This window comes from Panthera leo, chromosome B2 (genome assembly GCF_018350215.1).
Source record: "Panthera leo isolate Ple1 chromosome B2, P.leo_Ple1_pat1.1, whole genome shotgun sequence".
Taxonomy (NCBI): domain Eukaryota; kingdom Metazoa; phylum Chordata; class Mammalia; order Carnivora; family Felidae; genus Panthera; species Panthera leo.
Genome location: NC_056683.1, coordinates 138,846,347 through 138,867,282, shown reverse-complemented (window position 1 = coordinate 138,867,282; position 20,936 = coordinate 138,846,347). Strand labels below are relative to the sequence as shown.

The following is a 20,936-nucleotide window of genomic DNA, read 5'->3' as shown; positions in this document are numbered from 1 at the left end:
TTTTTTAATGTACCAACTTAAGTCTAGAAATTTTAATTTCCCCAAAGTAATGTCAAGTTCAGGAAGGCTACTCATCCCCAGATAACAACATTCTAACTCTCCTTTTTGTTTAGACTTCGAGAGTGAACTCTAGCAAGATTCGCAGATGACTAATTCACTGGGGAATTCTCTGCAAAGCTATAATTTCATCTTTTTTTTTTTTTTTAAAGACAGCAAGTGTGCACATGAGCAGGGGAGAGGGGTAAAGAGAGAATCTCAAGCGGGTTCCATGCTGAGGATGAGCCTGACACGGGGCTCAGTCCCACCACCCCCAGATCGCGACCTGAGCGGAAATCAAGAGTCCGATGCTCAAATGACTGAGCCACCAGGCGCCCCCCCCCCTCCCCCGCTGTAGTTTCTAAGGACAGTTTGGCCACATCTCGGGGTGACGCCCGTGGAGTTCACACCAGAGTCCAGGAGATAAGCTTGCACAGAATCAGAGCCTGAAGTTCTGGGTGAGGGGTAACAAGTGCCCTTCTGAAGCAAAAGAGAAACACCACCACCACCCACTGCTGCAAACAACAAGAGGAGCCCAGCCTGAGGCTAAACTCTGCACTTTCCTGAGCCTCCGGCCAGCGCTCTGCGGGAGCTCCTGCAACAAACAGCCCCAGTTGACAAACGGGGGGGCCTGCGGGGACCTTCCCTTCCGCGCCAGGGGTGGCTCACCTGCAGCTTCCGCTTCTTTCTGGAGAGGCTTCCGGTCCAGTCGCTGATGCGGCGCATGCGGGCTTTGAGCGTGTCCTTCTTGGAGGCGTCCTCCGCCGCGGCCTTGGACTTGCGGCAGGGGAGGGTGAAGGACGCGTACGGCCCGGGGTCCCTGCGCTCCACCCGGGACGGCACGTCCATGTCCGAGGCGAAGGACACGCGGTGGCTGAGGCCGGCGCGCGCGCCCACGAACTCGCCGGAGAGCCGGAGGCCCGCGGCCGCGGGGCTGGCGTCCGGGGAGAGGTCGCGCAGCGAGGACAGGGAAGAGCTCTGGTTGAAGGGCTTCGGGGCCCCGGGCGGGAGGTCGGCGCCCAGGCGGGGGGCGGGCGTGCCGGGCGCCGGCAGGGAGCCCTCGGCCTCGCTGGCCTCGCTGGCCTCGCCCACGGGGCCCCAGGGGGAGTCGTACCAGGACGACTCGGAGCTCAGGGAGCTGCCCTTGCTGGAGCGCGGCCGCGAGTCCGGGGGCGAGTCGGGCCCGGGGCCCGGGCTGGGCGAGTAGCGCAGCAGCCGCACCGGGCCGCCCGCGTCCCCCGGGGCCCCCTCGGCCTCCTGGCCGCCGCCGTTGTGGAACTCGACCCGCAGGCAGCCGTCCAGCTTCCCCAGCGTCTTGATGAGCACCCTGGGGCTCTTGCGGTCCTCGCCCGGCGGAGGCGGCTGCGGCGGCGGCGGCGTGGCCGCCACGCTCTCGTTGCCCCCGTAGCAGCTGAGAAGGTGCCCATTGCAGTCCCTCGAGGCCACGCGCTCCTCCGCCCGCTGGTGCGCCACGTAGTGGAAGCCGTTCTCCGGGGAGAGGAAGTCGTTGCCCGAGGCGCTGGTCCGGTGCTTGGCGTACGCGCCGCCTTTGGGGGCCTTGCACGTGGCTCCGCCGGCCCTCGAGGCATAAGGCTGATTACTCTTGCAGTGAGACAGGCAGCTCCGGGCCAGGGACCGGGACTTGTAGCCCGCGCCGCTGCTGCCGGGCCCCCACCCGTGCAGTGACTTGTCGTCTTTCGCGTGAAGGCCGCGTATTTTCAGCGAGCAAGGCTTTTGCTTAGCACCAGTGAGAGCGTTGCCGTGATTCTTGGATCCTTGAAGGGTGTACTGACTCTCCGAGTTCCCCATGTTAACCTAAATGAAGAAGAGCGGCATCAGTGAGAAACAGGACCATTATGACAGAATTTTCTTAAAAAAAAAAAAAAAAAAAAAAAAAGCCCCACACGTTACAGAGTGACTAAGCGACGTTTCTGCTGTGTCTCCTACAACTCAGAAAAGCAGGGACACAAGTTGCTCACCCAACTGGTTTTCTACATGCCACGCAGGTTATCAGCCAAGTGGATAATACTGCATGCCCACGTGCTAGTTAACTTAAAAACACGTAATTTGTTGTATGATGTTAATTCGGAAGCTGAACGGGCACAAAGATCAGCTTAAGGCGGAGACCCCCCTTGAGGCTCGGTGTTGGGAGGTTCTGAATAAAGGATTCTTGAAGGGGAAATGAGGGAAAAGTGCCTGTCACTCCAGTACACTGATCTGTCAGTGATTAGAGAGATTTTCATTCCATACAAAGTACCAGGAGAGCTAACGCCAGTTAGCTAGTATAAGAGATTACTGCTCGAAACCGCCAAGTTTGTAAGAACGGGAGTCCAGGTACCACACTCTGTTGGAGCTTGGGTCTATCACACAGAGTAGGAACACGACAAAAGGAGTCCCCAAAGAGGAGGCTGAGATGAAGAACGGGGGCGGCAGGGGGAGGGGGAGAGAATAAAAGCTCTCATTTGGGGCAGAAAGACATTTTCATAAAGCTAATCTCTAGTGCTTCTCAAGTCTTTACGGGTCCCCACTTTAGAACACGATGAGAAAAAATAGTTTGAAGCTGACTTATCGGAAACCGTGCGACTCTTTTTAAAGCCCCACTTTTCTCAATGAGTCTGTTAAGCCAAACAGGCGAGTTGAAATCAGATCTCAATCTTCCCCCTTGGCGTTTCATTCTATCTAGTAGATCACTATTTGAGGCAAGCTGGAGGTCATGTTCTCAGGTCCCTTTCAAAATGAATTTAGTAGGTTTTTAATTGTAATGTTTTTCCGCCTAAGAATGTACAGCCACAAAACAAAAGTCAAATGAATTGACTTTTCTTTGGTGGGAGCTAAGCATACACATATCAAAACAAAAATGACCAGATCAAACAACTGAAGTCACTCATTACCTTAATCACAGTCTTGCAACTTGAGGTGAACCACAACTCATCTGAGCCGGCTGTACCTGAAGTCTAGTCTGTGCTCTGAGGGAGATTAACAGAAGGCTTCACGGGGTCCTGGGAACAAGGCAGCATGGTTAACAAGTACGGGAAGGGAGTCTGTGAAATGATCCTGAAAAACAGAAATACAAGGGAACCGTCGAGCATTTTACACCAAGCTTCCAAAAAGGTAAAAACAAAGGTTTCGTATAAATTCTACCAAGAAACAACCAGTGTCCAGAATCACTGTCAAAATAACAGATGAAATGTCTATAAACCGCTTGATTCATCAGAGGTGCTGGAAGATGTAAAAGAAGCTAGAACTGCCCATCCAATCTTGTAAAGGCCATTAATTCAACACACAGTCTGCGGTCCAATGTGCGCCTTTGTTTCAGGGGAGGGCAGGTGAAGGCTCTAGCATGAGTCACGGCTCATCTGTCACCACCGTCAGGAAAACAACTTGCAGCTTCTTCACACGGACAGGACTGCAGGAGCATCATCCTGATATGAAAACAGTTCATTGTTCTCGATTTGACTCAGCAGTAAAAACAAAACCCACAACGCGGAATCACAGTAAAATAGTCCCTGGCCGCAACAACTTGTGTTATGGAGGTTGACCCCACGAAGGAGATTCAGAGTTGTTCTCCAGCATATGTGTGGGCCTCTCCGCACAAGAGATAGGGGCAGGAGGCCCAACTTGGAGGGAAGGGGCAGGCTGGATGAGCTCCCATCTGGCAGTGCTCGCTCCCGGGACACAAAGCCTGAGTTTTCTCTGCAGACCTAGACAGCAGAGCAGTGACGGTTTAATGGTGACTTCTTTCCCTTTCAAAAACGGAAATTATTTGTAATTGTGTTACGATACACATAGCAGAAAACTCACCATCTTAACCACCATAAAGAGTACAGTTAGTGGTGCTAAGTACATTCACACTGTTAGGCATACAATCTCCAGAACTCTTCGTGTCCTGAAACTAAAGCTCTGTGCCCATTAAGCAACAATTCCCCACCTCCCCCTCCCGAGCCCCGGCACCTACCATTCTATTTCCTGTCTCCATGAATTTGATACCCTAGGTATCTCACGCAGGTACACTCACACAGCATCTGTCTTTTTGTGGCGGGCTTATTTCACCTACCATAATGACTTTAGGGTTCATCCCTGTTATAGCGTATGTCAGAATTTCCTCCCTTTTTAAGGCCAAGTAATATTCTCTCATACGTATGGGCCACATTTCGTTTGTCTCCTTATCCATCAGTGGACGCATCGATTGCTTTCCACCTGGTGGCCACCGTGAGCCATGCAGCTATAGACGTGGGGGGACAAACATCTCTCTCTCAGACCCTGCTTTCCCACAAGTGAAGCTGCTGGTTCATATGGTAATTCTATGTTTTATTTTTTGAGGAACCACCAGACCATTTTCCACAGTGGCTCCACCATTTTGCATCCCCACCAACTGCGTACAGGATTCCAATTTCTCTACGCTTTCACCAGCACTTGTTATTTTTCTGGCGTTTTGATAGTGGCCATGGACGGGTACAGGAGGAGACCATATCTGGTTTCACTGTGCCTTGTCTCCAATGGTTAGTGATGCTGACCATCCTTTTATTGGCACACAGCTGGTGTAACTCCTCTGGAGAGTTCAATAGTGACTTTTAAAATTAATGAAGCACTGGCCCTGGCCCTAAGTTTCCCCAATGGGACCAGAGACCCAAGTCTTCCCGAGGCCATGCACACACATAGATTTTACAATTGGGGGGCAGGGGGATGCCAAAAAGATTTTTCACTTTGGGACTGGCAGGAGGATCTAAGAGCTCGTTCCAGGCCACCGGCTCAGTAATGCGGCCCCAAATGGCACCCGCTATGCTACCGACCACTGATCTTTTTAGTGGGTGGCTCTCACAAATATCTGAAAGAGGGAATCGCCCACTGGTCGGGATGCCACTGAAACATGGCCCCCGTGACCGCTGTGAGTCCAGAGCTAGATCATAAGAACTCCACCTTTTAAAAGCTCACAGTAGGAGTTGTATTTCTTCAGTTCCATCTTTTTTAAACGCAGGGAACTACAAGTGGCCAGCGTTGCTCCTGGCTGTCACCACTGGGACCTCTCCCACGAGCTGACTGCAGGGAGACTGTGTGCTTGTTTATTTTCCTCAAGACCAAGGCCCGGGGATGACCCCAAAGGTGAAAGGCTCCAGGGTCCCTCACCCACAGCCGGCCCAGCTTTGTCAGGCCCTTCTGATCTGAAGGTCACATGCCTGAAGACAGGCACACACAGCCCTGGTGTCAAGCTCTCCAACATAATTGACACAAAACTGCCATTGAGAGGCTCCCTCTGTCAGCTGCTCAAGACACACAAAGGCCAGGCTTCAAAGTCGCAGAATGGCCCCGGGATGGAAGCTTAGTCCCCAGCAACAGGTTACAACCTACATTCATCTTCCTGCTTTTGAAATTAAGCAGTTTCATTTTTATATCCTGTTATATTTGAAAAACAGAGCCCTGGACCCTGTCCTTTGCAAAAACGCTGTCCACCCAAGGCCTGCAACTTTGGGGCCCATACAGCATTCAAGAAACGTTTGTTGAACTAAGTGAAAGCAACCTCACATACCAGAAGGCTGACTTGAGCACAAAGAGCAGGAATCATTCCCAACTGGGTCTGACCACAGGACTCACACAGATGCCCATGAGGAAACGTTGCAGTGATTAACATAGCACTGCCCAGAAGAAAGCAGAAGAGGGAGCAAAGAGGTGGAGAACAGTGTGCATTGTTATGTATGGTAATGCCTACCAGCTGTTCAACATCTTCAGCCAATCCTGGCAAAAGAAAACCAGCCTCAAACTGGAACGAGAAGAATTATGCGATATTTATGAGGACTTTATTGACAGGAAGGGTAATCTCTGAGGGAAACGATCACCCCTGAGGAGTTTGGCAAATTGAACAGATACTTACTGGGCATGCTTCAGCTGTGGTTTTTGTCTGGAAAAAGGAGAATAAGTAGGTCAAACGTTCAACACCCCTGACTCCTTTACTGAGGGAATTTTACGGTATTCAAGTTAAATACTTTTTTGTTGTCGTTGACAGAAAGGGGGCTGAAAATACTCAAACAACAAATTTCCTGTGACCTTTTTTTTAAAAAAGAGACTAGTTCAAAGCTCCCAATATCTTTAAACAGAAAAAAATACATAGTAGGTATACTCATCTGCAATATGTATCAGAAATACTAACATGGAGTAACATGTATTAAGTATGCTAACCTACGATTTATGTCATTAGGTATGCTAATGTGCACTGGGGCCCACAGATGACTGATCGAGAATTTAAGGGAAGTCATTTAGCAAATATTGTGTGCTGTATAAACAAGTTTTTAATAATTCTCTTATTTATTGCAAAATAAAATATTGTAATTTTTTTAAAAAATGGACAATCTCATGAACCTAAAAAACAACCACCTTGTCTTTTGCTCTCTGCATTCCCCAACCATATAAACCTGCTGTTGCTTGTTGCTTTTTAAAAGCTGAAATCACAAATAAGAATGGATATTTTTGGTTCAACTTGTGATCAATTACCACCCCAGAAATGCCCGGCAATGTGAAGAAATTCACAAATACATCACTACAATACCAACAGCCACGGTGCCCTACCGAATTCCACAGCAAAACATCTTTCGGGGGAAATTCAAGATTTACCTTTTCTTTATTTGCCTTGAGCTTGGGCTTGAACTGATGTGTCAGATTCCCAAAGTCTCCATTTCCACGTAGTGTAGAGTTTACAGCAAAGGAAAGACTGCTTTGTCTCTGGCCTGAGCCAGCTGCTCAGAAGGAGCAACTAAAGAGGGTAAGAGCCAACCCCCCGGGGGGCCGGATGGTTCTGTGGGGAGGACCGGGGCTGAATGGGGACAGCAAGCAGAACAGAGGCATGGGGACCCTGCACAAAAGCAGATTTACGGCTGGGCGAGGCAGTGAGGGAAGCTGACGTTCTGCCACCATGAGACACCAACAAGGCTTCTCACATAATTCCAGAGAGATTTTCATACTGAAATAGGACCCTCATCCTTGTCCAAGGGCAACATTCCAGATGGTGATAAGAACTAGGAAAAAAGATAAGAATAGGACTAACCATCATTAACCATAACAATATCTACTTGGTTTCCTTCATTGGGGGGAAGGGGGAGAGGAATTCAATCATTAAAAAGACAAACCTCAGCATCCGACTCTGGTTTGTGTCAGAGAACCTGGGTTTAAGGCCTGTCTCCATCTCTTAAATAGCACAAGTCTTTGGGCAAATTACTTATACTTTGAGTCTCATTTTCTCCACTTACAACTTGAGGATAAAAATATCTGACCTACCTACCTCACGGAGTGAGAACTGGGTGTGGAAATGTATGTGAAACCACCTAAAAAACTGAGAAATACAATACAAATATATAGCCCTATTATTAATTGTGAGTTAGAAGTCTAAATTTGTGTACTATGACATCAGATCTTATGACAGTCTGTTGTTTCAGACAGTTTTAATTAGGTTAATTATTACATATATATGTAATATATGATTTATATATATATATACATATATATATATACATATATATATTACATATATATGTATATATATATATAAATTTGGAATCTTCCAAATTCTGTTAGCACTTTCCTGATTTTTATCAATTCCCCAAATTATAACAGCATATAAAACTACCCAATTTGTCAGAGGTCTGTCAAATGTCAACAGAAACAATGACAGCCATATACTTATGTTATTGGACAGTCATGATAGAAAATTGTGCTCATTGAACAACTAGTATTACCTGAAAGCAGTCACTCTCAACACCACGTGAATTTTGGCCCTGAGGGGACATGTGATAATATCTGGAGACATCTCCAATCAAACCAACTAGAGTCCTAGCACCTGGTAAGTAAAATTCAGGGATCCTGCTAAACTTCGTACAATCCCCAGGATGATCCCCACGACAAATAATTACCTGTCCCGATACGTATGTCAGGCTGAGGCTGAGAACCTGTGCCCTCAAGGTTTACTGCCTGTCTTACTAAAACTACTAAAATACAAGGCGATACCTAACAATCTGAAACATGCATTCATCTCTCCAGGATCCAAACTTACTAAATAAACGCTGTAGATAATTGCCCCAAAACCTGCTTCTCTCATTCCGCATCAGCGAACTACACTCAGAACTTGAGAACTGAAGGCCATGACTCAAAGGAGCTCATTGCTAACCACAAGACTTGAACCCAATTTGTAAAGGAGGCAGGCAAAAGGAACATCTGGTCTCCCTGGGAATGGTGCTCTGGAAGAGTAATCCTTACAAATAAAGTGGGCAGAAAGCAAGCTGCTGCTAAGGTCTCAAAAGCTGATCATCCATTGTGGAGCCCCATGGGTTCTATTTCAGTTCGGCAGGACCCCTTCCAACCGCGTATTAACAGATGAATGGATAAACCAGTGTGCACCTCCAAGGATGAGCATGGCTGGTACAGGGGTGGGGGGGGGGGGAATCAATTCCACGGAAACAACAGCCTGGCCTTTGCACAGTTCATCACCTAAGGAAGCCAATTTATCACAAGGAGGGTCTAGGCACTCACACCTGTTTTGTAACAAGGTCTAGTATCTGCAGCATTGCTTTAGAAATGTCTGTTCAACTGTGAGTCATGACATTCATTTAATGACTCAATTACCAGTATTTTTAAAAGAACAGACTAGAAACAGAGTGGAAATGATAAAATAGGACAGAAAATGGAGGAGTGCATCCCAATAAGGGTTTAAAACTGTCTAATGAAACAAATTCCCATGTGTCTCCACGTGTCTGCCTGTATACTGAGTTGTGAAGTACAATTATAGCTTCTTCGTGACCAAAAAAAAAAAAAAAAAAGTGTTGAAAACAATGACTTCTAAAACCACAGCTTCCATCAGAATGGCACATCCCATTTTAACGAGACCCGAGGACAAACCAAGTCGAGAGAGTCTCAAAACACTTGCTCAATCACTACCCAGGCGAACACCTGAGCTAAAGACAGGAAGCCCGAGATGAGGAATAGCCTCTGTCAGCAGTTCTGGGCCCCACAAGTTGCACACGTGGTCCTCACCTACTTCCTTCTACAACTTAAGAGAAACTTCCACTGCGTATGCAAAGTCTTCCTAGGAAGGTTAAAAATTACTCCCCCCCCCCAAAAAAAAAAAAGTTAACTGAAGACCTGAGTCTTGAAGAATGAGTAGGATTCTGTTAGATGAAGACAGAAAAGAAGGGCCTTCCAAGGAGAAGAAAACCACATGTTTCTAAGACACGGCCACTCTGTGGCCACAAGCTGAGTCCCTAAGCTACTGAATAAGGAAGTGAACTAAGTGGAGAAAGACCCCAGCTTGTACGGGGAAAGGTGACAAGGCAGCAGGGCCTGATCACAGGTGTCAGGGACAAAGTTCAGAGAGATGGGAGCTGGGAGCGGAGGGGAGGCTGGGGAGACGTTGACTGTCGTTAGCCCATCACCCCTCCCCATCCCCCAACTGTCCCAGAAGCACCGCAGTGTGAGCCATCTCCTAGGGACACTTGAGGAAACTGTCTGGAGAAGGAGCCCACAGGTCACACCCCAAAGACAGCATGGGGACAGCACTGGCACAGGAGGCAAATGTTCTTAGTGTTGGCAGAAACTCGGGAGCTGAAGTGACAAAGAGTTCTACTCATGGCTCTTCGGGAGTTTGGAGACTCTCCTGCAGATCCCACCCCCTCCTGGGCACTATGAGGGAGACAAAAGAGACGTATGGTCTGATCCCATCCCCAAAAGGGTTTATCAGCTTGTGCGGGGAGGGGCTAATTACCAATGCGAACCATGTGTAGAATCAATAAGCGAGTGTATGACAACTTTAACAGCATGGAGTTTATGGGGGGGGGGGGGACCAACATTCCCACAAATATTACTGGTATGTTGTTGGAATGTCGGGGAGTTGAGAGGCCCAGCTCCATCTGAGCCATCACAGAAACTGAAAATATTTCGGGGGGGGGGGGGCGGTGGCGGGGGGAAGGGGAATTAATCACCTCTTCAAGCAAAATTACAGAATAGTTTAGAATAATCCTGGTGAATATAAAGTTGTTTTATTTTTCTTTTAGAAATTATCAAACTGCCTTTCATATACTTTTATCCATGTTCTTTCTAGTGTGTGTGTGTGTGTGTGTGTGTGTGTAATATATCAATGTTCAGTCCCAACCTTCTTTTTCTCCAAAGTCTCCTTCAAATCTCATCCAAAGTTTGGCCAACATCCTTGTCTCTACAGACCGTGAGCAGTGCGTTTGTTGACTGCCCAAGATTCACCGGATTCATAATGTGCTAGCCTGACTTTTTTAAGTAACCTCTCACCTTCAACTTTTATGAACATGAACCCTTCCACAAAAAAGGGGAGTTCAGGCATGGGTCAGTACTTCCCAAGCTTCGTACTCAAACAGAAGACCGTGTACAGGAACCCGGGCTGTAACCACATGGCTTCTCACTGACTCGGAGACCTGCACGGACGGCATGTGCCTCAGTAAATCAGAAGCAGGCATCGTGCTCCTGAACCTCAATCACATTCTGTGACCAAAATATACCATGGTAATTGTACTGAGCGATTCTTGGCAAAATATTTCTTCATTATGCACTGTTCCGTTTAAGTTACAAAACGAACAGGCTTCAGCCACACATTTTTTCCCTCATTTAAGTGGGTGTTTTCCTCGCCCTCATAAATGTGTAACTCCTACTTCAGCTCAGCTTGCTGCCTGATTTGAGAGCTCATTTCTCTAAGGCTTGAGGCTACAATAGAAGTTGTTCTGGGGCCCGCAATTAACCAATTACTGCTGAACTTTTCCTTAAATTCTATGATTATTCACAGCACACCTAGTAAGATTTTAGCTGGCAAATTTACGGAAACCTTCAGGAAAAAAATATGAATGGTGTTAGTAGGTATAAATTTTATAATTTATACGAATTTACAATTTTTTTGTTATCTAAAGTAGATGAGCACACAGAGGGAGAGGGAGGGCCTAATGTGCCCTGAGTCGCTGTGCGCCAAGGCTGACTGGGGCACAAGAACCCCAGAGCTTGCAGGATCATCCCTGTCTTACAGCTTCCAGGGATTAAACAATTTCACCAAGATCACTAAGGGGCCAAAGGCAGGAGTCCAACCTGGATTTTTTTTCACCATCTTTTTTTTTTTTTTTTTTTTAGCATTACATCAAAATTATTTTAAATGTCTCTTTTCAATCTGAAATTATCCTTTTTTTTTTTTTAAAGTACAACTTCACGTTCAGACTTTTCTTCTAGAAAAATAGCTGTGATCCATGTACCTTTCATAAAGCACTGAAAAAGTCTTTCTCTGGAGGTATCCTTTTTCCAGGCAGGAAAGGCTTGCACAGTTGGGAATGAAGACACAAGAAGGAAATAAAAAACTCAACTTTTAAGTTAACTAAGGAGCTGTAAGGTTAAAATGTAATTATTCCATTCCACTTTACAAAGAACATCACACAAAGGAAAAATCTGTTTTCTTGGTGGCGTAAACGTCATAATCATTAGCCTAAATATCCACTGGAATTTAGAATATACGTCCCCAAGGCTGTGGGGATGGGACATATTGACCAAGATCAGGAGGTGGGGGGTGGAGGGAAGGGCAATCCAGAAACAGAACAACCAAATAGCATCTTCCTGAAGCTGCAACTTCATCTAATGCTAAGTAATTTAATAATTGCTTTAATAAAGAAATAGATCATGAAGTAAAACATAAAATTTACATTTTTAAGGTAAAATACAGGAGTCCAACAGTATTTAGCATTTGCATTAAGTAGCTGTAGCTACTATATCCGGCATCCTAGGGAAGATACACTTTCACTGATTAACCCAGTACGTGTTTACTGAGTAAATATTCTGTTGGACACGGTTACAGGCCTTTAGGATACAACAATAGAAACCCGCCCCCCCCCCCAAAAAAAATTCCTGCTTTCACGAGCTTTAATTATAGGGGGGAGGGATGAACAGCAAACAAGGAAAGCAAATTGTTATAAGGTGACAAGTATTTTAGCCAAAAAAAAAAAAAAGAAGGGCGTAGTAGGCTGTGTGGGGGAGGGGTGCTGCAATTTTAGAAAGGGGAGAAGAGGAAGACCTCACCGAGTGGTGACATTTACCCAGACTAGCAGAAGACAGACGACATGGCTTCTGGGAAAAAGGCACTCGAGGCAGAGGAGAGAAAGTGCAAATGCCCCGAGAGGTGGAACAGGCAGGCCAGTGTGGCTGGCACAGAAGGGGTCAAAGAAGGGACAAGGAGCCAGACTGCAGCCCAAAGGGACATTTTAAGGCCACTGGCTTTCGCGTTGAGATTGAAAGTCATGATTAGAGGGTGGTGACTCCAGAAGGCTCATCATGGGCCACATTTCAAGAGGACCACTGTGGCTGCCCTTTGTTGGGCTGTCTGCAGCCAAGTGGAGGCTGGGGGTGGGGGCGATCAGGCTGCTAGAGGGATCCGGGGGACAGAGGACGCGCGCTGGACTTGGGGGGAGTGATGAGGAATGGCCTGAGTCTGGATACAGTTGGAAGAAGGGCCAAGAGGATTCCCACATGGATGGGCATGAGGGGCAACAGGTCAAGAAGGCCGCAGTGACTTTCATTCTGGAAGAACAGAGAAGGCACAGCAGAAGAGGTTTAGGAGAAGACAAAATACTGGGTTTGAGATGTCTGTTGGACGTTAAAGTGGCAATGTCGAGTTGACAGCTGGGGGGAGAAGCCGGCATCCAGGGGAAAGGTGGGCTTGAGGTACAAACGTGCTACTCATCCTTATGAAGATGATATTTAAAACATAAAATAGATGAGCTCTCCAAGGAAGTAAACAAAAGGAAGAGAAGAGGCCCTGGGCACTCCCAAATGAGGAGGTCAAGCAAATAAGGAGAAGCACACAAGAGAAACAGAAGGAGTAGCCAGTGAATCACATTAAGAGGAAACCAAGAAAACATGTTGCCCTTAAAGCCAATCAAAAAAATGTATTTCGGGGGCACCTGGGTGGCTCAGTTGGTTCAGCGTCTCACTCCGGGTCAGGTCATGATCTCCCGGTTCCCAAGTACAAGCCCTGCACTGGGCTCTGTGCTGACAGCATGCAGCCTGCTTGGATCCTCTGCCCCCCTCTCCCTCTCCCCCCCCCCACCTCCCTCCCCCCGCTCAAAAATAAACACTTTAAAAAAAACGTCTATTTTAGGGAGGAGACTGTGAAGTTGCTGAAGGTTTCCGACAGTCCAAATAACGAGGATCCATAGATAAAACAGCACTGAACTTAGCAACATGGAAGTTTATCCATGAACTTGACCGGAGCAGAGCGGAGCAGGGGCGGCGATAGCCGGGTTGGAGTGAGTTTGAGGATGAGGTCAACGAAACTGAAGATGGCAAACAGAAACCGCTTGCTCTGGTTTGACTACAAAGGGCGACAGAGGAACAAACAGTGGCTAGAAGGATAGAGGAATCCCCAAACGGGTGGCGGTCCCTGGGGTGTGTCCATCTGTCTGTCTGTCTTCAGGAGAAACTGCAGCATTGAATGGGAACAACTGTGCTGTGTGCCAGAGAGAGGGGCAAATGCTCAAATGTTGCCCTTAAGTAGCCAGAGCAGAAGGACTCTCACGCACAAGAGGAGGACTTGGCCCAAGAGCAACCACCCTGGACTATTAGAGAAACTGGAGAAAAACCCTTCGAGAACAATATATGGTTATACAGCAGGGCATTAACGCCAGCGCAGAACTCTCTGGGAGACTACTTATCACTGTGTCTTCTTATAATTTCCATTTTTCCCCTATAAGTCATGTTGAGGGGGTGGGGGGAGGAGATAAAGGTAAGTGAAGGTCTCTGCTAGGTACCACTTATTTCTAGGGTGTTCTGTTGTGGTTTTGTATGTACCTTGTCTGGCTGTTTTTGATTCATCTGTGACCATCCTATCAATTTTCAATGGAATACATATGCGTGTTACACACACCTATACATGTGTGAGTGCACGTGTATCCCGTGGCTTTACGTACACTTTTCGTGACGCTCTCTACTCCTCATTAACCTTTACTACCATGCGTTTGCCTGGCTTATGATTGTCTGTGCATAATGCTTCCTTTCCCTGGTCACTCCGCCTTCCAGGAATGGCTACAGACGACATGAAAATACTTTCACTCTCTCCACCCAGAATTCCTTTTCATTGGCTTTCATCATACGAACTTTCAGCTTTTGTCATTCCCAACCCATAGACTCTGCAACTCTTGAGCCCGTCCGCACATCTCCATTCTAGAAGCCCTGCCCTAACAATTCTGCCACCATAGAGATGTGTCATGGTCAAGTACAAAAACAGGATAAGGATTATTTTCACTTTCCAGTGTTGTCCTAAAGATAGCCAGCATTTTTAAACCTTTATTTAAGTCTTAGGAACGCCCTGGACCAACTTCTTCCTGGCGTTATCTGTAGCACCTACCACATCCCTTTCCTACAGTGAAATGATAACTCAGTCTATCACTGTATAAGTGTTTATTTTTCCAAAAGCACCTTGCATTACCTTGGCACTTAAGTAAAACCCATCTGCTGTTTTTCTGTTCCCTTCCATGCCTCCCTCTCATAAGTTACAGAACTAACAAATCCTAGACAGTCTTCTATCGGGATAGGATGATGGGGGCAGGGTGGGGAGAACCGCTTCATCTAAGGCTAAACCAGGAAGATTGGCAGAGGAAGTCTTATCAGAGCTGTGTTTTCAGCAGAGGTTAGGGCAGCACACATACACCTAAAATTCTCTCTGGTAATAAGTCAGTGCGAATGATGGCCACCAAATGAGTATACGACTTTGAATTTCACCAAGATACAAGAAAGACAAGTCTTTGGTCTCCGACTAGAGCTTTGACAAGTAGGTAAGCAAATGAAAGAAAGAATGGAAGGAGGGAGGGTAACAGATGCGTGTAAGAGGTGTGTGTGTAAGCAAATATACGTACACCTACAAACATATGTATACACATACACGCCTCTATCATTTACAAAGATAGGACGGCATATACCAAAGTATTTCCAATGAAAGAAACAGGTGGTATAAGGAAGGGACTAACAGGATACGTGGCATCGCATCCCAGCTCAGCAATTAACCATCGCAGTGACTTTGGACAAGCCACGTCAGTTCCGTGGTTTCCCAGCTTTCCCATCTGAAAATCCTCTAAGGTCCCTTCTCAACCTGACAACACTCTGAGCTATAAATAGCTGACGGTAGTATACAATATATTCCTGGGATACTGACATTACAGCTCTTACCATTTGTAAGCCTGTTTTAGATAGGACTGAGTAATAAAGACACTCACCCTGCCATTATCAGAATTCAAACCATCACAAACGCGATGTTTAGTACTTGTGTGCGTCACCAGTCTGAAAGTCAGGATTGTTGCATTACTCCTACATTTCCCTGCTTTAAAATTTTGTTGCTATTACTTTTCAAATCCATGCCTTTTTTTTTGTTTGTTTTTGATCCCTCCTAATAAAGCCATCTTTATCTTGGCCCTTGCCTTAAGGTACGACACTTAATTTCAAATAAAAAACGCAGGTTAACGCTTCAATTTTTTTCTTTTAATGTCCAAAAAGATCTTATTCTGAATGAGCCACGAACACGATTGTTTTTAAATCTCACGGTAGAGCTGAGGGGTCTCACTCACCCAGGTTTATCGTCTCCACACAAATGAATCTTTCAAAGTGGGCCAAACCCAGAGGTGCACACAGGCGTGGAAAAGCATCCCACCCGAAATGTAAGGAGCCCATGCTTCTCCCTCTCAGCCTTCCCTCCCGCCGTTCCTCCCACATCCTTCTGACATCTGTGGCAAAAAGTGGTTATAGCGACCCTGCACTGACTTTAAATCTCTGAAAGAGGGAATGTGTCTCTTCTCAAACACAATTAGAGACCACCAAGGCGGAAATATCTACTTTCCTTAGGGGTTAAATGAGGGACCGCTTGGGAAGGATCGTCTCTTGGCAAGGGACCTGGCCCTTATCCTCTGCCTCTAGGCATCCCTGAGCAGGCCCGGCCTGAGGAGAGGGCTTTGCAGCTCACTCCTTCTGCACTGAGACACTGAAGGAAGACCGTTATCTGCTTGCATTCAAAACCCTATTTACTGTCTGGCTAGTTTGGATCGGAGGCATGGGGGGGGGGGGGGGGGGGGCTCCAGGAGACTTCAGTTTCTGTCTACAAGCTCCGGTGAAAATCAAAGCAGTTGACAAATGTTCATCTGACTACAGGAGAAGACGGTGCTCCGTCCCGGTTCTAAATGTTTGCCGGCTCTGCCAGAGCAGCACTTTCCGGATCCAAAGGAAAAGTAAGAAATGTTACCAATGTTTCGATGAACTCGAACCTACCTGAACTGTACTCGCCACGGCCCCATCCCTAAAAGGCATTTCAGCCAAGGAACTAAAGGAATGGACGACGAACTATACATCCACAGGGAAGAAACACACTGAAGACGCACACTGCCTATCCTAAAATAACTCATAGCCCCGTTATACTGAAAGTAAGCAAAAACTCTGGAATCCCTAAGTGTGACAGAGGGCCACAGTGCAATACTTCAACGTGTTAAGAAAAATCCCAGCGGCTGTTCAGCAATACCCTTACTTTCCAGAAATTCTATAAATAATCTTCCAAGTTACAATGACTTCAAAAAAGCTTCCTATTTCTGTCTCTCCACCTACCAATTTTCAGAGAATTACATGCTTGGCCAAATTAACGTAAAGCTGAGAAAGTACTGTGCCAAGCCAGGGTTCCTCAATCCACGCTGATAAGCTCGGGATTCAGACACTTAATGAATGAACAGCGTCTGAGGGATTGTAACGCAGATCAATCATCCCACCTGAACTAGGTACCGCCCCCCCCGCCCCCCACCAACACACACACGCACATGGATTGCACAGGATTTCATTCCTTTTTTCAGAAAGTTCGAGACAAAAGGACAAACATTAATAAACAGTGAACATCAAATTACAAGTGTGAAAAGAAACCCTTAAACCAAGTAGCTCACTCGGCTCAAAACTAAGGCCTGATGAAGTTATATAATAACCAGAAAACTACAAAATACAATCCCTGCGACAATTTCATTTCCCTTTGTGCCCTAAAAGAATTAACTGGTAAAAAAAAAAAAAAAAAAGATAATAGTCATTAATGCTTTTACCATAACCACACTGAGAAATGATACTTTTTTGAAATATCAGGAAAAATAAATCCATACAATAAATACTATTAGCTTTTGGAGAAGTAATTAGTAAAATGGGGTAGGCAACTATAATAAACCCCCAGTAGGCGTCAGAAAGCATATACATACTCAAATTTGAGAGTAATACGGTCTTAGAGCTGCCTAAGTACAAAATAACGTCAAACAAAGAAAAAGGGTCAGCGCACAATGAAATATTCCCAAAAGGACTGCTTCGAGAAACATTTGTATCTCACATATAAAAAGTAAGTCTCAACTCCAGAAGGGGGGGAAATAAACATTTATAACCTTACCTTTGCCAAAACTCTGGATGTAGCCAGGGTTTCTCAGGCTCTTTCAATTAGTAGAAAAAGTTTCACAAAGTCAGGGTTGATGCACAAATCCACAATCTCTCTCTGCGTTCTGCCCATGGCAAGGCAGGAAACAGCGTGGAACACTTCAAAATGCTCGGCCGTTAAGAGCTAAAAACGGATCCTGTGCAATGCTGGATGTATTTTTGTCTGCGAGCTACACACCCTCATCATGTTCAATTTTTTCCATTGGTGGAGGAGTATGATGCAGACTTAACCAGAAAGTGGTTTTCCACGGGCCGCCTGAAGTGATTAGCCGGGACAGCCAGCCATCACGCCGGGGAGCCGCCAGGCTCACCCATGACTGGGCTGCTGTTGGACCCACATTCCAGAATTACCACCAAAGTTCCATAGGAGCGCGGCCCCGGAGCGCGCTGAATAAAGGTTTACTCACTTGAAGGGAGGCTCGCTGCTTTTTTAAGCCCTTCCGCAGTAAGAATACACACCTACCATCTTGTGTTGAGAGCGGTAGTAAACATTCTGTCTCCCAAGCCACAGCTGGAATGCTACGGTCATAAAAACCCTGCTTCAAGAGCAGCCCTTCAGAATAATTTTGCAATTTGCAAAATATCGGGTATACACTGTGTGCCAGAGTTATTTCATTTTTAAGGTAGCTGAGCTCCAGTGCCCTGCCCTGGAAGTACTCCTTATCCCCAAAGGTCACTATCTGATGAAAGATAAGCAATAACCTGACTTGCAAAAAAAGCGACACACCAGACGTTCACGTGTTTTCAAGTCTTGCTGTATCTTTTGATGAAAAAAAGATTCGGTTTATACTTCGGTTTAAAGTATACCCAAAAGGTAAAGCAACATTTTCAGAGATTATTTTACGTTAATTATTGGCAAAGGTGTGCTGAAAGGGAGAACAGGATTACATCTGGGTACTTTTAAATTTTTGAAATTACATTCTATGGAAAACAGTTTAAGCCAAAGTTTTCAAGCTCTCCTGGACAAACATGTGACAAACAGCTTTTTGAGGTAATGTTTTCATTATTTTTAAACTGTGAATGGGGCGCCTGGGTGGCTCAGTGGGTTAAGTGTCTGACTTCGGCTCAGGTCATGATCTTGTGGTCCGTGACTTCGAGCCCCGCATCAGGCTGTGTGCTAACAGCTCAGAGCCTGGAGCCTGCCTCAGATTCTGTGTCTCCCTCTCTCTGTCCCTCCCAACCTGCGCCACCCCCCCCCCCATCTCTCAAAATAAACAAATGTTAAAAAAATAAATAAATAAAATGTGAATGGATCAGTGGGGCACCTGGGTGGCTCAGTCAGTTAAGAGTCCAGCTCTTGATTTGGGCTCAGGTCATGATCTCACAGGCTGTGAGTTCGAGACCCACATCAGGCTCTGTGCTGACAGCTGAGCCCCAGCTTGGGATTCTGTCTCCCTCTTTCTCTGCCCCTCCCCCACTTGTGCTCCCTTGCGCTCTCTCTCAAACGAAATAAAAATAAAGTTTAAAATGTGAATGGATCTATGTATGAAACTGACAAGATTCTTGCTTCACATTCAAGACCAGATTGTACTACAGACATACAAGCTTTTGATTCCCTATCTTGCGTGAAAAATAAATTACATATGTGTACACACATCTACACGTAAGAGTACATGGACACACAATTTTTTTCCCATACAGGTTCCGTGCAGTTAATACACGCTTGAGGGGCGCCTGGGTGGCTTAGTCGGTTGAGTGTCCGACTTCGGCTCAGGTCATGATCTCACAGCTCGTGAGTTCGAGCCCCGCGTCGGGCTCTGTGCTGACAGCTCAGAGCCTGGAGCCTGCTTCTGCCTCTGTGTCTCCCTCTCTCTCTGCCCCTAACCCACTCGCATTCTGTCTCTGTCAAAAATAAATAACCATTAAAAAAAAAAATACATGCTTGAAGGTACACTTTCTAATCTTAATTAGCAAATAATAAGAACCATTATATAAGGTCACCTGTCCAATAGTTACAAAAACCAGTCTAACCTCCACAAAACTCTGTTAGTGAACACAGAACCAAAGACTGTTTAGTGCAGGCAGGGCACACCTGAAAAGCCGCCTGCGCCCAATCCCCTCACTTTACGGACAAGAAATGGAGGTTGAGTCACTTTCCAAGGTCCCAGAGCTGGCCAGCAGCAGGCAGCAGAGCCAGGACATGCCAGTCGAGTAACCACAACCTCCAGGACCGAAGTCAGAAAAGTCACCACGGAAGCCAAGTCACATAACAGAAAACATGGGAATTCCCAAAATGTCAAGTTGACGTGCGTGTGCGTGTGTGTGCACGAGCTGAAAAATAGCCTGGGTTGGGCCCCTGGCTGGCTAAGTCGGTAAAGCATGCAACTCTGAATCCCAGGATCGTGAGTTTGAGCCCCACACTGGGCATGGAGCCCACTTAAAAAAAAAAAAAAATGCCCTGGGTAAACCCAGAAGAAGAAAGAATACAAGTCATGGAGCAGCATTGTTTCTGTTGCTAAAATAAAAGGAAAATGAAGTATCATCGGCTAACGTAAAAGAAAACAGTCTCTCGAGAGGGAAGAAGGAAGTGTAAGAAGACGTGCTTCTCAATGTGAAAAATGTATCAGAAAGACAACCAACTGTGTGGAATACTTACATGCCTGTATTGTAAGACCTGCCTCTAGATTTTAAGCCAATTCTGACCTTTTCGAACACGTTATATGCAGGTCTGTTTATGCCAGAATTGCCTGTAGGAATGAATGATCTCCAACATTCCCCAGACATTTCCAATGGATTTGCACTGTCTGGTTCCCTTTTTTAATCCCCAGGTAACTTTAGTTCTATGGATGTACAATGTCACTTGGGGGTTAAAGAGCTTAAACTTTGCCCAACTACAATAAAATACTCTCAACTTAGTACTCTGCCCTAAAATGATGAAAGCCAGCACATCTCCAAATCATAAAAGCAGACTTTACCTTTCTAATGCTTCGTTCTGAGATGACAACATAACGGGACCTATGTGTTAACAAGCATCTAAGGTTAAATTCCTTGGCAAAGATCTCCAAGAATTACATATATTACTACTTAAGGAAGTATTCTGTCCTCGAACGTACAATGCAAAAGGACACATAGGAAAGTAATAGAGCAAAATGTTAACAATTACAGAATTCAAGCGGTGGTAATATTCACTGTACAATTCTTTCAACTTTCTCTATGTTTGCAAATTCTCCTAATAAAAAGTTGGGGGGAAATGACAGATGGACACACACAAAGTCAAATTCACACAAACAGAAAAGTGGCTGCCGGGGGGGTGGGGGGGGAGGGGGGGAGGAGGAGGGGTTGGTAAAAACTGTTGTTACAGATGAGTAATCTCTGAGGGTCCAACGTGAAACACTATACTGTGTAACTGAAATTTGCTGATAGAGTAGAACTTAAATGTTCTCTCTCTGACACACACACAGGATAGACAGTGAAGTGACAGGTGTTCTTTTTTTCTT

At 46.0% G+C, this 20,936-nt stretch overlaps 1 protein-coding gene across 6 annotated transcripts in view; it reads right to left on the bottom strand.

Moving 5' to 3' along the window:
* The window catches only part of TIAM2 (TIAM Rac1 associated GEF 2), a 189,600-nt gene that overhangs the window by 107,519 nt on the left and 61,145 nt on the right, over positions 1-20,936 (bottom strand). For all 6 annotated transcript variants that reach the window (XR_006202907.1, XR_006202908.1, XM_042940125.1 and 3 more), the window contains 2 exons: positions 2,928-3,090; positions 706-1,851 (listed from right to left, as the gene is read on the bottom strand). Coding sequence is in view for 4 of the 6 variants with exons in the window: in XM_042940125.1 (XP_042796059.1) it covers positions 706-1,845 (1,140 nt within the window). In the remaining 2 variants the exon portion in view is untranslated. The remainder of the gene's footprint in view (positions 1-705; positions 1,852-2,927; positions 3,091-20,936) is intronic.